This window comes from Sinohyriopsis cumingii, chromosome 3 (genome assembly GCF_028554795.1).
Source record: "Sinohyriopsis cumingii isolate HCF-2022 chromosome 3, ASM2855479v2, whole genome shotgun sequence".
NCBI classification, from domain to species: domain Eukaryota; kingdom Metazoa; phylum Mollusca; class Bivalvia; order Unionida; family Unionidae; genus Sinohyriopsis; species Sinohyriopsis cumingii.
The window spans coordinates 29,593,645-29,611,161 of NC_142963.1; the positions used below are offsets into that span (position 1 = coordinate 29,593,645).

General features: G+C 38.5%; 1 protein-coding gene across 2 annotated transcripts in view; it reads left to right on the top strand.

The window, feature by feature from the left end:
• The first annotated feature begins 424 nt into the window (after window positions 1–424).
• Window positions 425–17,517, top strand: part of LOC149802612 (carbohydrate sulfotransferase 11-like) — a 37,493-nt gene continuing 20,400 nt past the window's right edge. Inside the window, exon 1 of one of the 2 annotated variants that reach the window (XM_089951916.1) lies at window positions 425–660. In XM_089951916.1, coding sequence (XP_089808042.1) covers window positions 567–660 — 94 coding nt within the window. In that variant the 5' untranslated portion in view covers window positions 425–566. The remainder of the gene's footprint in view (window positions 661–17,517) is intronic. The other variant, XM_089951917.1, reaches the window with a different exon arrangement.

The following is a 17,517-nucleotide window of genomic DNA, read 5'->3' on the forward strand; positions in this document are numbered from 1 at the left end:
TGACACCCCCCTCCCATGGTGTCACCTGGTGCGGTCCGCCTCCCCCCCCCCCCCACCCCGTGACGCCACTGCACGTATTATCAATAATTTGCTATAAGAAGAACCGATTGACAAAATATATACATTATGCTGCAATACTTTGTGACACATTCAGTCGTAAATATTCTTATCATGATAAGGTTAATGTTCGGGACACCTCAAATAAAAGGGGCACTTTCCTTGGCGTGTAAGATCTTGTGTCATTGTCTTTTTCATTACTTATTTTTGATAATGCATATTTATGAACACAATAAAATCTTGTCGCAGCGCAGACAGTCAAGGGTGAAACTGGATCGTAATTGATTTTCACCCGTGGCCTACCATGATGAGTAAAACTTAGGTCTGTTGTTACAAAAGATTATGTTCCACATCAATTGGATGCATGTAATATGTGCAAAATCAATAAGGTAGCAAATCGCGTCGACCTGTGTTTACGTGTCCAATTGTAAATGCACAAACTCAAATACTGACTTTATTAACAACCTGGAAGCTAAATAGCTTCTATTTAATGCCTTGGAATACTGACCATGCGGCTCTACGGAAAAAAGAAATTTTTTTTATTTCTCCTTGTTTTGGCTGGATTTATCGTTATTATGGCGTCATCGTTGTGCTGGACACTGGGTAAGTGTGCAAGTAAATATTTCTTGAGCTCACTGAGAAAAAAAGATCCAATATCCATTTATCTTTAGTTCTTTAGCTTGTTTGTAGATAATTAGATAGCTAGATTGTATATGAGTGATAGGCAAGCTGATTTCACAGTAGACTTGTAATAGATGCGACTTGTAATGAAGAGTAAATAATTTAAAACGACATAAAACAAACACACATTTAAATAAAGAAACATATTGGAATAGGTATATACCTTTTATATTCTCTGCTCCAAGAAATATAACGCAAGCGGGGTATATGTTTGACATTATCATCTCCAAGAAATATAACGCAAACGGGGTATATGTTTGACATTATCATCTCCAAGAAATATAACGCAAGCGGGGTATATGTTTGACATTATCATCTCCAAGAAATATAACGCAAGCGGGGTATATATTTGACATTATCATCTCCAAGAAATATAACGCAAGCGGGGTATATGTTTGACATTATCATCTCCAAGAAATATAATACTAAAGGTTAATATATTTTAAATTGTCAGCTTGTAGAAACGTAATGCAAGAGGGAAATAGGTTTTAAATTTTCAGCTCCAAGAAACACAATGCAAGATTGATACAAGGTTGATATTGACAGCTCCAAGAAGTATAATGTAAGATGGGTACATGGTTGACACTGTCAGCTATGAGAAACATAATGCAAGATGGATGCATGGTTGACATTGTCAGCTACGCGAAGCATAATGTAAGATTGATACAAGGTTGACATTGTCAGCTCCAAGAAGTATAATGCAAGATGGAGACTTGGTTGACACTGTCAGCTACAGGGAACATAATGCAAGATTGATACATGGTTGACATTGTCAGCTACAAGGAACATAATGCAAGATTGATACATTGAGCCAAGAAGTATAATGCAAGCTGAAAACTTGGTTGATACTGTCAGCTACAAGAAACACAATGCAACATTGATACAAGGCTGATATTGTAAGCTACAAGAAGTATAATGCAAGATTGGTACATAGTTGACAATGTTAGCTCTTAGAAACATAATGCAAGATTGATACAAGGCTGACATTGTCAGCTACAAGAAGTATAATGCAAAATTGATACATGGTTGACATTGTCAGCTACGAGAAGTATAATGCAAGATTGATACATGGTCGACATTGTCGGGTACAAGAAACATAATGCAAGACTTGATATATAGTTGGCATTTTTAGCTGAAAGAAGCACAATGCAAGATGGATACATAGTCGTGTCAGCTACAAAGTAAAAGAGAGATCTGAACAGTTAAACATTATTATAAAGGAATTTCAAAAATAGTTAATATCAATATATCAAGTGATTGATTTCTTTTTTGTGTTTGTGTGTTTGTTCATTAGTTTGCTCTGAGAAACGTTAACTTTGTATGAGAACCTTCATACCTCATATTTCTTTCATTTATGACTACGTTTTTCACGCAAATGACTACATTCATCATATCTTAACAATACTATCATTATTTCGGGGACCAGGCACGCAATTCATTTCTGGATCATCAATTTCAACTTGCTTTCCTATATAAATGTGCATTAGAGTGTATTTTTATACAATTTTTTTAGTGAAAGTGACTATTGTGTCTTCAAAAGTAAAATAGAGGCTAAGACAACACAAGTACCTGCTTATTTTTTGTTAGTAATAGCAGATTATCTAATTGCGTACGAGAATTAGCAATAAGTGTAGTGATTGATAATGTAGTCATTTAAGAGGTAATTCCCTATGTGCATGTGGCGATGGTCTATAAAATGCATACCATTACATATGTACTCGCAAATAATATATTGAACAGCATAGGAAATTGATTCCAAATCTACATCAGCGACTACAAGTAATTTGCTGTACGGATCATCTGATTTTACAATGTTACGACTCTATCGTCCTAAGCTAAATTATAGAAAGAAGCAAAACAAATAAGTATTGTAAATCGTAACAAATAATTTAATTAGCAAAGTTATAAATGAAAATGTGAGAGGAACTTACAGTAATGTCAAGTAATTCCAAAATAGGTCTGGAAAAAGTTATATTAAAGTCCAAAAGAATGAAAAATGACATAAATTTCAGAACCGGAAATGTACTGGTCCGCCAAGAATCTTGACGTTGTCAAAATGGCGTTGTCCAGAACTCCTTTGAATAATTCACAACAGTTTCAGAATAATGTTATAGTCCACTGAGCACTTTCTTTTTCCACTGACTAAGCCTGACAAATGCTTTTACTCTCAAACAATATCTAAATACAACATAAAACAGTTCTGCGAACTTGATTTTACGACAAGAATACAAGAAAGCAGAACAATAAGACTGCCCAGTCCGAGCTACTTTTATATAGGCGAGAAGGCTAAAACGTGCATATCATCATTAATACTTATGTGAGAAATTACAAATTTCCAACATCGTAGAAGAACTCACATGATTTAAACATTCCAATGGGAATTTACTTAATTCTTCTAAGGTACCTCCTGACCGACCTGTCCAATGGGAAAAGACCGAATCTCGTAAACATATTTACTAATAATTCTTAGTAACTGTCAAGACCTAGCGTCTGTTTATGAATCCTATGCAATTTTAGGTTCTTTAATATTTTAAACCTAGATCCTATGCACGTACGCCAAATCCAGCTATTGATAATTACTACATTTTACAGTAATGAATAAAAGTTACAAAAATTAGACAAAATCATGTACCAGGAGTTACAGAAAATATAGATATACATAGCAACTACGAATGTTATTTTTTCCTTTTCTGACTTTTGTTCCAAACATACATTTTAGACACGGAAACACTTTATATAATTAAAGAGTACTCAAAATTTGATATCCATACTCAATTAATTATTGCCATTTTGATAAATAAAGACATGGTGTTCTTAATTCTTACCTACTGTTCAGTTTCTCCTTCGGATGCGGGAGGTCGTGGGTTCGATCCCCGGCCGAGTCATACCAAAGACTTACAAAAATGGTACTAACAGCTGCCTCGCTTGGCGCTCAGCATTAAGAGGTTAGTGTTAGGACTGGTCGGCCTGGTGTCAGGATAATGTGACTGGGTGGGACATCGTGCTACATGTCTGCGGCATGATGCCCCAGTGCTAGACATCACTATAAACTGCCGCTCTGCAGACATCGTAGCGATATGACTGAAAAATTGTTAAAGCTACGTTAAAAAATTCCAAATCACACACACACACACACAAAGTTTCTCCTTTAATCAGTAATGCATTCATCGCGATAGTGCATAGTAGCCACTAGATAATACATAATGTGGGACTATTTCAATGGAAATGAACCACTAGATAAAAATTAATTATAAACTATTTCGGTGCAAAGAAACCACTAGATAAGAATATGAGACTATTTCGGTGCAGAAAGAAAACCAATAGGAAATAATTTCAGACTACTTCGGTGCAAAGAACCACTAGATAAGAATTTTGAGACTATTTCGGTGTAAATTAGCCAGTAGGAAAGAATTTGGGACTGTTTGATAAATAGAGACTTTATTTCCCTCAAAAAGCAGCACACACTCGGCGAATAAGACACGATTTTCTTGTAAAAATGAACAAAGTGCTCAGAACAGATTTTTTCTCGCTTATTCCTGAGGAAGGTTAGCAAGATTTGTTTTCCTAGGATCTTTGTCCAATTATTTTAAAAAATTTCTTTTTACAAATATCCCTACGACTTTTATATGCTTTTTCCTACTGTTACTACTGCATATGGATTATTATCTCTATTGGTACTTTACAAACATATTAAAATTGGCTAATTTAATTATTATATGGGATAAAGTAAGGAATATTTACGTTATATTTAGACGATGTTGTTTATTGTCTATAAAATTGCATTGCAAAGGATACTAAGCACCTTTTAGTTTTCAAACATTACTGTCACTTCAAGAATCTGTATCGGCGATAGCCTTTTTGGCGACTGATTAAGTTGTTGTTGTTGTTGTAGGGTTTAACGCCATTTTTCAGCACACGATAGGCTATACATTGCGGCCAGTATTAATGGTGGAGGAAGAACCCGGAAAACCCCGGAAAGAACCACCGACCCACGAGAAGCTACTGGCAAGCTTTCTCACATACGCATATTGGCCGAATCCGAGACTCGAACCCACACAGACAGAGGTGAGATGGCAGTGATCCGTAACGGAGAGCGCTTTAGACCACTCGGCCACTCGGGGCCCCGAATGATTAAGTAAACGATGCATAATGTCTTACGCGAAAGGTTAATGTCTTACAGTGGAAGTTAATATCTTATGGGAAAGACTAATGTCTTACATAAAAGATTTGTGCCCTTTGAACTGAACGTATATGGTCTTTTGAACGAAAACAAAAAGATATATACAAGAAACAGTCCAAAATTCCCACCTAGTTGGTAACTTCGCATCGGAAATTGCAGTAAAAAACTGTTTTTTGAGTTCCAGTAATGATTTGTTTGCGTTCCTCCGTATCTCTATAGTAAGAGATTGTACGTGGTGATTATTGAGGAACTTTAAATGGAGTATTATTCGTTATTAAGTCAGTGACAGTAAACTTTAATTTGAGATACCTTGCCTTTAATGTCCACAATATGTCTACGGTAATTAAGACGATTTGTACCTAAATTGTCAGAAAGAAATAGATGTTAAAAAAAAACGAAATGATTCAGTAAAGAAAAACGGGATAATTAAAAATACCAGTGTTTATATTATTTAAATTGTTTTAAATATATTAAGAAATCAGATTTTTAACATTTGGTTCTGCTATTTTGTGCTCATTGTTACGACTGCTGTGGTCATCAACTCAGTAACAGAAAGAAGCAAAAAGAAACGAAACCAACAAGTTTAATAAAAATGAACAAACTATTTCCCTAAGTTATAAAGAGAAATTTTAAGAGAAAGCGTGGCAAATTAAATCCCAAATAATCCTAAATGTCTAACACAAATCCAAAAGGTTTAGAGTATTCCCAATCCTAAATGCTCTATCACAAGTCCAAAAGTTTGGGATGTTCAGAATAAATTCAGATACTCAATGTGCTGATCTGCCAATATTCTCGATTGTACCGATGGTATTGGCATATCATAATTATATAATCCAGAATGGCTTTAAAAGAATTTTAACAAATCCCAAATTATCATTTTATTTCAAAAAGTTAATGAGCACTTTTTAATTCCAAGGAATACTTTAAATATATAATTCTTCTCAAATTATACCTGAACACAAAAGTAAATGATTATACAGACTGAACTTAAAACAGTAATGAATAATTTTTTTACAAAAAACTCTTTATACAGACTGTCACCTGACCTATGAAGCAATATTATTTTCTGGAAAACTTCACTAACTTGTATAAAAGGTCAGGATTCTAGAACATTCTAAATTCATAAATAAGGTTCGGTCTTGAATTCAAATCGAAGTAAACATTTTTTTTAAAAATGACAAAAGTCAGCTAGGCCATAACTCACTCTCAGTCATCGACAAAGATAAAGCACACAAACTATATATCCATAACATCAAATAAGCTAAAGTTTTCAGACAAGCTGACATACTGACTATTGTTGAAAAATAACCAGCTCTATCCGGTATAAAATTATATACATCTTTGAAACATTTATTCCAACACAAATCATTTGCAGATGCGTTTCGCATTCAAAGGGTTATGAACTGCAAAAGTACAAATAGTGAAATGCATTTACTTATCATTCAGATAAACAATGGCGTACTCCTCACTAATAAAGAGCTTGGTTGTACAGGACAATACTCTTCAGAAATGTTTAAGTACCCCTTATATTTTTTCTAGTCCTAGCGATATTTAAGATCGAATTATAAGGTCGAAAATCTATATTCATTTATTTTATATATGCTTTTACCTTTCAGGATATTCAATACCGAATTATTTTGTCTACGTTCCTACATGTTGACTTATGGGGCCGACGATTCAATTTTCGATAGGGGCGTGGGTCTAGGATTATTTTGACAAAATTTCAGGGGCCACAAATAGCTCTTAAATTACTCTTGCTCTTATCTGAAGAAAAAATAAGAACTAATTATGTTGATTTAAAAGGAAAAGGTCCTTTAAAATCCCCGTCATTAGCTTCGCCGCGCCCCGTCCCCCACTTCCACCTCCCAATTAAATGATCGGTTCCTATAAGTATAGATTTCAAGAAAAATAGGGAAAGGGGAAGTTTAAAATTTTAATTTTGGTGTTCAAATACAATGCAAGTACATGAGATTCGCGCATTCTTGTTTAACAATATTTATGACTGTCTTGCCCACTAAACAGCTTCACAAAAGCACCTGATATCGTGACATCGTTCGCATTAGCAATGCCGTTCCCATTCTAAAGGCACCTTGCTCAGTTGACTGATTTCTTTATGGGTGTCGCTAAAAGATCGAAATTGAAAGGATATACCCACCAAAATCAACAAGATGAATAGAAATTAATCCTTTTTCCAGGGTATACAAGGTAAAGAAAAATATCTTAATGGAGGAGAGAACTTAGTTATTCATTTTGTAAAAAATTAATGTTCATTTAATATTTTCATTTAGAAGATGAGCTTTGGAAGGTAAATGCATCATATATCTGAAGACTGTTACAGCTAACCACGACATGGGACAGCTGCAATTTATAGCAGGATGACATGCTAATCCTTTGCTTTTTCTTATATACAAGGATTAAACATACCACTGTCAACTTTATTTACATACAAAAACGGAACCGGTGTTATTTGAGAGCGTTGTGGAGTTTACAACCCCATAAGAATCTTAGGCCCAGCTTACGCCCTTTCTATGCGTTCAAGACAGCACAAAACGAAACGGACAAATCAGTAGTCAGATCGACAAATGGACAAACAAATACATAAATACTTACCTAGTTATGTCCCCAATTGAACCAGTAAGGGGCGACAGCTGATGCAAAACTGTAGAAAGTGCATCCGCAGAATAACACTGCTGAAATCAATGTCACAAATATTTATTAGAACAAGCATGGCATAATTTGTTTCGATAATATTTGACCTTGCACAAAACGATATATATATATATATATATATATATATATATATATATATATATATATATGTATATGTATATGTATATATCTATATATATATATGTATATATATGTATATATCTATATATATATATGTATATATCTATATATATATGTATATATCTATATATATATATGTATATATATGTATATATATGTATATATGTATATATATGTATATATATGTATATATATGTATATATATGTATATATATATATATATATATATATATATATATATATATATATATATATATATATATATATGTATATATATGTATATATATGTATATATATATGTATATATATGTATATATATATGTATATATATATATATATATATATATATATATATATATATATATATATATATATATATATATATATATATATATATATATATATATATATATATATATATACATGCTTTGAGAAACGAGTCCATTTCAACCATTTGTAACTTTCGTAACTTTCTTGGACTATTTCTTACTTTCTACTTTTTGTAGTTTGGACAAATGTGGGTAAGAGGCACACATCCATACAGATGTACATGCAGAACAGGAAAGAAACTTCGAAAATAATGTCTTGATGTCACATTTGTGCTCATAACTAAAAATGGCACAGATGTTTAGAATCTGTGAACATACACAAGATACATTATTTTTTCCAATAATACTTTACAGTATACAAAATAGTACCACACTCCTTACACGCTGTGTTATTTATTAGCTTGTTTCTTCGTCTGAAATTAGTTCTCTTTATTAAAGATGATAAGCTTGGTAAGTAGTGAAAGGGGTCACCCTAGCGACAATGGGAATTAGCATTACAGAGATCCCTGGGTCACTCTAGCGACAATGGAAATTTAACATGGGAAAAAACCCTGGGTCACTCTAGCGACAAGGGAAATTAACATGGGAAAAAACCCTGGGTCACTCTAGCGACAAGGGAAATTAACATGGGAATAAATCGTGGGTCACTCTAGCGACAAGGGAAATTAACATGGGAATAAATCGTGGGTCTGTCTAGCGACAAGGGAAATTAACATGGAGAAAAAACCCTGGGTCACTCTAGCGACAAGGGAAATTGAATATGGGATTTTTTTATTTTTTTTTTAAATTTTAAGAAAAAGGGGTAGGCAATTGAAAAGTCATTCTCTTTTCGAGAAATATGGGTGGCCCTGAAAAGGGCCTTTGGGTTTCTTCTTCTAACACTTCCACTTCTTCAACCATCTTCTCACTTTTGTCACTATTCCTGTCTTCTTTTTCTCCTTTTCTGGCATCCAGTCTGGATGGCCCAAGGCTCTAAACTTTTCCTGGACTTTGATTTTGATTTAGCCTTTCAAAATCAGCCTGTTTCTTTTTGTTTTCCTGATCTTTTCTTTCTTTATACCATCTCTCTTTAATCTTCTTTACCTCTACCTCCATCACTTTTCTCATCAACTCCTCTCCTTTCCTCAGTCTTTCCTGACCTCTCTCCACATAAGAGCACTCTGTCCCATGTGACATTTTTTCAAGAAAGCACCTGACTTTGCTTGCATTGTCAAGTGCTTCCTTTAGGCTTCCCACTCTGACATAGGTGGGATTTATCATACCTCTCAATCTCTTTTCCTCCTCTTCAATCATTCCTGCTATCACTTATTTTGCTATGTTTAGACATTTAGCGTAGTCCAGGTACTCTGCTATCTTCTATTCTTTTTCTAGTCTCTCCACTACATAGATACCATCTATTATCCAGTTGTATATATGTACCAAATTGTTGAACAAGTCACTTGCAACCACCATCTTCGTTTTTATTATTCCGTAGAATGGTTCGAACGACGAACGTGGTGGGTTCTTATAGTGAAAGTGCGGACGTGATGGAAAACATCCCCCTAAAAAACATAAAATTGATCTTACCTATATCATGACCAAACAACGCGCGGACGTGAAAGAAAACATCCCCCTACTTTCTCATTTCATATAATAAAACCCTAACTATACTCTCCACATACGCTAAGAAACAATAAAGTAACCCAGAATCTACTATTCACACAAACGTACGCGAACCCTTACAAACACAAACACATACACTCACACTATTAATAAAGAGTTAGTGTTTATATTCACACTACTCTACCTACACACATTGGCAAATCGATCCTTATTTCTTTTCTAAAGTATTGGGTAGCCCTGAAAAGGGCTGTTTTTTCTGGAACTTCATGGACACCTGGTTAATGGTGGTACCTTCCAGGCCTGGCGCCATATACACATCTTGTCCCCCAGTTACTTTTTACCTTTTTGGGGGAGAGAGCAGAGGCAGGATATGTGGCTTCAGAATCCCAATTTTCGGTTTCTGGGATTCTGAAATTTCTTCTTCTTCTTCTCTCCTTTTCCTCCTCCTCCTCTTCTTTGTTTCTTCTCTCCTCCTCCTCTTCTTTGTATTTTCTCTCATCCTCTTCTTTTTTTCTTCTTTCCTCCTCCTCTCTTATCCTTCCCTCTTCCACAATGGCCTCCGCCGCCAGTTCGTTCAACAGGCGCCTGGCATATTCCAGATGCACATGAAGTTCCAACAGTTTCTCCAGTCTCGTGTTCATTTTTGGTGTTGATGAATCAACAAGGGTAGCTAGACTGCCGAACAAGTTTCAATTTATAGTGAAAGCGCGGACGTGAAGGAAAACATCCCCCTAAAAAAACTTAAAATTGATCTTACCTAGATCATGACCAAAAACAAAAACGCGCGGACCTAAAAGAAACACTCACTCACTTTTTTATGCTACCCATCACTATTTTAAAATTTTTTATAAATCACTTCAATACACTATCCACATACGCAAAGCAATCCAATCTAACCCCAAATATACACCTCAAACGCCAAAAAAAGACATCATTTTAATCTACTATCCATACCAACGTACGTGAGCACTTACAAACACAAACACACAAACACATACCCTCACATTTTTAAAAAAGAGTTAGTCTTTATATTCACACTACTCTACCTACACACATTGGCAAAGTGATGGTCATTTCTTTTCTGGAGTATTGGGTAGCCCTGAAAAGGGCTGTTTTTTTGTTTGCTATGGCAATCTTTTTTAGTTTCTAAGAATGCGATGTCCTCTGAGGATAGACTTTCTGGCGATAGGTCTGCTTCTTCGGAAAGAGAAGAAGAACTCTTTGGTGTCGATACGACAATCGACAAAGCCTCTGTCAGGTTCAGGTTGCTGCTGCTGCTGCTGTTGTTGTTGCTGCTATTGCTGCTGTTGCTGCTGTCTCTGAAGTCTGTACTTCTCTGTCCATTCTTCTTTCTCCCTGTTCACTTCTTCTCTGAAGAGCTCTTCTATCAGGTCTTCAGTGACTTTTAGCATTCTCACATTCTCTATTTCTTCTGGCTTCGGTATCAGACTGTGTCTGACCCTATGCAAATTCACGTAGGCTTCGTTGAGCTTAGCTAGTTTGGAGGACATCTTCGTAGGAGGATGAGTCAACAATGGATGGTTAGACTGGAATCAACCCGGTTCTTAAAGTCAAAGCGCGGACGTGAAGGAAAACATCCCCTACACACGGATTTCGAGTCGCAACGTTCAATGAGTGTCATGAGAGGGATAGTAAGAAATGAAAGAGCATGAATCCAACATTCTTATAGGTAAACAAAAGACAAAGGCATTTTTTTCAAAACACAACATTTTGTATTCAAAAATCACTTAACACTAAACAACAACTCTAACATTTTTAACAATAATCCAACAATATAACATCAAGCAATTGTTTCAAATGACAAACATTTTTTTCTTAATTGACAGTCTACTTTAAACAGGGCTGACAACGTTGTGAATGAAATTGTGATTTCCACTGTTGAAAGTCATTAGGCCATTGATGGACACTACGTTTCCTAGCTTGAGACAAAAGATAAGCATAATGGTCACAAAACCATCGATGTACTTTCACATCGTTTCTAGAAGAACGAGGATCAAAATGAGTCACTAAATGTTCTAAGGAATAGCCCAGGCTGCGATGATGCAGAAAATACACACAGTACTGTCCACACACCAAGGAATCTGTGCCTTGTAATTTCACATTATTGAATCGGGTGGTCTGAGCATTTCTTCTCATAAAGTCGATGATATCGTCTTCCAAAGGGGGCAATCCGTACGAATCGAAATATTCCACACATCCTTGTTGAGGAAAGTAAACGGCTACCCAGTGGGTTCCTGGGAGATGACTGTCGTCCGTGTTGATCACGTAAGCTTGATGGTCTTGAGGTTTGCGATGAGGGAGTTCATCTTTAGCACAGATGACAGGATTCCAAGAAGCTGTATACGAACTGTGGTTCAAAAGGTAATAAAGTTCCCAGGTATCCATTGTTTTGTGTTTTTTTTCTTCTTCTTCACAGGTAATAATAAGTGATCAATTCGATCCTGACTTTTTGCTTGAAAATGTCTGACAAATAACCGTTTTTTCGTTTCGTCTCCTCACTCTGATTCAGGAGAGCTTCGATACGATGGATCTCTTGAGTGGTTAATGGTGGACAAGAATGTTCACGCAAGTATTTATACCACTGATGCAACACGTCTTTGTCCGAGATGAGACTCCAAGCTTCGTCCAGATATTCGTCCAATTTTTCTTCTTGACTTGACATCAGGCATTTATCGTGTTGAATTTGACTGGGATGATCGTTTTGACATCCATAGCAATTTTTCTTGATCAATTCTGTCATTTTTTCCACCAAGTGTTTGGCAAAACAGGAGACTAAATGGGCTTCTTGTTCTGGCCATCTCGACTTCATTATGATCACTTCTTCTTCCACAGTCTCCTCACATTTCATGTCCAAAGTTTCTACACTAGGTAAAGAGGGATAACAGTCTTCCATGGTTTCTAGTAATCTAGGATGACTTCTCTCAGACTGTTGATTTCTATGGTATTATCGAATTCTGCATACAGGAGGACGTTCACCGTCTCTGGTAGAGCACTCGAAAACTGAATTTCCACACGAATCTGGCCAGATTTTATAGGGTGGAAATGTCCCTCGTCGCTGCCTTGGTCAGGAGTGAAATCGAAAGCCCACAAAGCATAGCCTCCTACATAATCCTCGTACGTAATGCCGTGACTGGTGTTGGTTCCTAACTGTCCGGTGGCTTCGTACAGGGACAAGTACGATCTCAAATAATTCTTTGCGGCACCAAAGTTAGGTTCGAAAGGTCGGGTACACAAGGTCTTGCCGTCGCGACTGACTTCGATCTTGGACACATTGTAATGTTGAAACTCAAAAGGATTTTGATCGTGGACTCCATTGAAGGCTGAATTCCTGACGATACCAATAATCAAACGTTTGGGTAACTGTCCTTGGAACAGATGATCTTCGATCATAGATCGCTGTCCAGTGGGAATGGTGAACGTTTTCACTTCCACACGTCGTATCGGATACTTGGCGGTCGTTCTGCTTAACGTCTGACTGACGTCGTTTCCCACTTTAGGTAACACTTCCACACGACGCACGTAAAGTCGGGCTTCTTGAATGATAGTTTTGTATTCATTGGCATGGGCCATCAAATGGAAAGCGACACTGCTAAGATTCAGTCTCAGGCGGATATCCACCCCGTTGAGCAAATACTTTTCTTGTAACCACATGTCCAAATGCAAACGATCCATTAGTTCTAAACTTCGCCCTTGCAGAATTTTCTGTCGTCGAGCCATATATCCCGCATTGTGAGGATTGTCATCTTCTGCTGCAATAGCTAGGTCGTTAAACTTGTCTATACCTGCCGTGTCAGGTTTCCATACTACGCAAGCATCCAGATGAGTGTTCTTGGCTTCTTTTCCGTACGTCAAGAGATTTTCCAGGTAGGCGCGATAAGGGTAAGTATCCATGCTGCTGCTGACCAGTTTGTTATTCAAGTACAGGTCTACTTCGCTGAACAAGGAATGCATGAAATTGTTGACAGGAGCTACTCTAGCAACGTCTGCAGGATTAGTGTTGTCCACCGCTTTGACCACTTTGACTTTCAAGTACAGGTAACTGCTATTCAGATCGATGTAATCTTCGGGCTGTCCTTTGATTTCAAACTCGATGGGGGCGGAATCGGTCAGTGAGGAGACGGGGTGAAATTCCACCCACTGGGATTCTTGCATCGTCATCATGGTGGGGGGCATGGCAAACAGATCCAGTTCCGTCTTGGAACAAGCGCAAGACTCTCGGTGCATCATTTTTTTGTTGCTGTGTCTCAATAATCGAAAACGTCTAAGTCTCGAACGGTTCTTCTTTTCTTGGCGTTTCTAGCTTGAAGTCTGGTGAAAGGGTGTTTTCTTCGTCGTCTCTTTCTGCCTTGTCCTTGCTGAATGCCTGACTCGGTAGCGTGCAGGGCATTTATAGGTGTGTCTCGTCGGCCCAAAAGGTCTTTACCCGTTTGCAGCAAGACATTTTTGCCAGCCCTCATGAAGGCTTCTTTAGGGTTTTGTTTGTCGATGATGACATTTTGGAGAAATTCTTTGCCTTGCGTCAGTGCCGCATCTTTCAAGGCGTGCATTCCGCGTGTCACCATCGGTTTCAACACCGGGGCCACCGAACGAAAGGCCGATTTTAACATATCTCCTAAACCGTGTCCTCGCTGTCGTGCAACCCCTCGGTACACTGGATACATGACTTACGAGTCGTGAGAGAACCGTTTTCGAAAATGGAGTTTCACCGTGACTTTTCCTTTGGTGAATGGAATATTTTGTCCCAAATCTCCTTTTATAGTAATGTTGACCGTGTCCAAATACGACTTGCTGACAGGCAAATAGTGAGGATGTACAAATTCGCGGTGGACGTGGTAAGTGTTTCCACCTTCCTCGTCAGCGTTCGTGGCAGAATCCACTTTGAAAGGAATGACACGCAGTAACGGCACGGAGGTGTGTCCCACCACGTTGTATTCCACCACATCGGAATACACGAAAATCAAATTCAGGCCTTGATTCAGTTCTACTGGGGTACGAAAATACTTTACAAAAGTCTCGTTGTCGTAAACGATGGGTAATTCGGGTTTTTGTTCTACTTTCTTCCTCAGCTCCATGTCTCCGCCCAACATGTCAAACAATTCAGGACAAAATAAGAAAGACATGAATTTGCCCCCCCTCAGGAAATTTCATCAGGAAGCGACGAGCTATTTTGTGGTATTCCATGGTGACACTTTTTTTGGCAAGCTCAAAAGCTCTATGAAACACGCCATTAAACCTGGTGACTATGGTGTTGATCAAATGTTGACCGCTAAAATAATAGCCTGCGGGAATCAACAACTGATAGGTCCACGTTCGAGTTTTGTCATTATAGGTTTTCTTTTCATATCTGCCAATCTTATCCAACTCTTGTTGCAATTGTTCGTCATGAATTTCCACATCAAATTTATTTTGATTGGGAAGGACATTGAGGACTTGGGTCGGGTGAATCATTTCTACTAAAGCCACTTCCCAATGGGCTTCGTGATCTAAGGGGATGGCCTGAGGTAATTTGGCCGTGTAAAATATAATGACAACACAACGTGTTGTGGGGAAACACCTCCATGGAACTGTCACTGGGTAAGGTTAAGTAAAATTGGTTTTCGTGACTCATAATTCCAGAGTTCTGTGACTGTCCGAGGGGTTACTGGACGTCAGAGGCGTGTCTCCGCCCAAAATGGGGTTCTGGTTGTTGCTATTGGAGTGGTGACTGGCACTGGCACTGGACACAAAGTTCCCGTGGTTCCCGTTCGAGGAGAATTTCAGGAAGGGATTGGGAAGCAGGTAACCGATGCAACTGCTCAATAAAATGGTCCACAATTGTTTTTTTTGTTGCAAACTCAAATTGGCAATGGCTGCCCCGATGACACAATACACCACGAAGATTTGGCAGAAAAAGACGATTTGCGTTTTAGGCACACGTTCTCCACACCACACCTACAAGGGTTGTTTTTGTAAATCTTGCACAGAAGAACTGGGTGAAGGAGGAGTGGTCGACGTAGCTGCGTCTGTGTGAAAGGGCATGATGGTCACTTCTTTTTATAGTCGATGACTTGCGAAGCGTCGATCCAAGAATCAAAACTGGGTGGATATCCTTTCCAACGTACTTTGACTTCTTTGACACGTCGTTTGCCCACTTTACGGGTTCTGCGTTCGAGAATGCTTTCGATGTCGTACACGTCGTCTTCTTTTTTGGTCACACGTTGTGACTCAGGCAAATAAAACGTTCCTTTGAGCACTTCTCCATTCATGTCTTCCAATTTATAGACGGCAGGATGACGGCCATGCACTCGTCCAGTGACACGAAACAATTCGGTCGTCCAGTTAGGTAAGTAACCTTTGTCAAAAGTGCGTTTGGTTTTGCCAATGCGCACCCAATCTCCTACGGTCAACATTCCACTTTTCTTGGGGACAGCCCTTGTCGGGGACGTACCAAACAGACTCTCAAACACCAGCACTTCGTTCTCGGGAGTCACGTCTTGCGGGGCACGTCCGATGCTTCGATGGTAAGATTGGTTGTACGCTTGCACCAGGTGCGGTAAGATGTCGATGTACTTCAGAGTGTGGTGATGCGTAAAATATTTCCACATGCGTTCTTTCAAAGTGCGTTGAAAACGTTCCACGATGCTGGCTTTGGTTTCGGGATTCTCGGTGGTAAAAAAATGAATGTCACGTTTCTTTAATTCTTTTTGGAAAGCTTGGTTCAGAAATTCGGTGCCTTTGTCCGTTTGCCATCGAAGAGGGTGACGACCGCTTTGTTTCAACACTCGTTGCAGGGCTCGCACTAACTCACTGCTCGATTTGGAAGTCAAGGGTACGACCCAGGCAAATTTGGAAAAAACGTCGATGACACAAAACAAATATTTGTAGCCACGATTGTAGCTGGCCAAATGAGAGACATCGGCTAAATCGGCTTGCCATTGATGATCGATGCCTTCTCGGGTGCGACTTCTGGCAAACTTGCGTCGAATGGGTTTGTGTAAAGTGTAGGTAGCTTGTTCTTGTAACCATCGTTGCACTTGAGGTAAATGGAGACTTTTCAGTCGAGTTTTGGCAGCACGATACAATTTTTGAACTCCTGCGTAACCTGCAGGATGGGAGGGATCGTAGTAAATGCTGGCTAAGACTTTTTCCATTTTTTTGGTGTGTTAATATGTCACCCACTCTTCGGTGATGCTACTTTGGGTGGGTCGAAAGGGTGGTTTAGAAACGGATTTACGTGTCCGATGGGCTACGGGAGTAGAAGTCGAAGGTAGTGGTGGTGGTGGAGGTGGCAATGGAATGGCTTTGGTCTTCTTTTCTTTTTTCACTTCTGGTTTCCCTTCTTTCTTTTTCACTTCTGTCGAAGGAGGCGTGGACATCATCTTTTTAACCCAAGCTTTCATTTCTTCTCGTTGGGGTGTGGGGGCGGGGTCAACAAGGATGCTGCAATCTTACTCGAAATGGGAGCTGCTGACGGTGTTTGAAACACTTCTCGCATCTCTTCTTCCTCAGGTCTTCGTGGGGTAGCATCTCTGGTGACCCCTGGGGATGGTAGTAGTGGTGGTGGTGGTGGCGGCGGTAGTGATGATGGTGCTGAACTTTTCATCAAGGTCTTAAAATCTTTGAAAGTGGGTAGAGCTGTTTCGTCTAAAGCTTTCTGGTGAAAGAGTTGCAGTCGTTGCAAGAGTTGACCGTACTTTTGCGATTTTTCTGTTTCGGACAAATCTTGGCGATCCATCAAGGACTGCAATTCGTGTTGTAACTGGGACATCTCGCTCAAATTGGGATTGGGAGGTAAATGCGGGGTGCGTTGTTCTTGCCACCGATGGTATTCCATCCATCGTTTGTAAGGCACTAAAGCTAGTTTTCGTCCTTCCATGG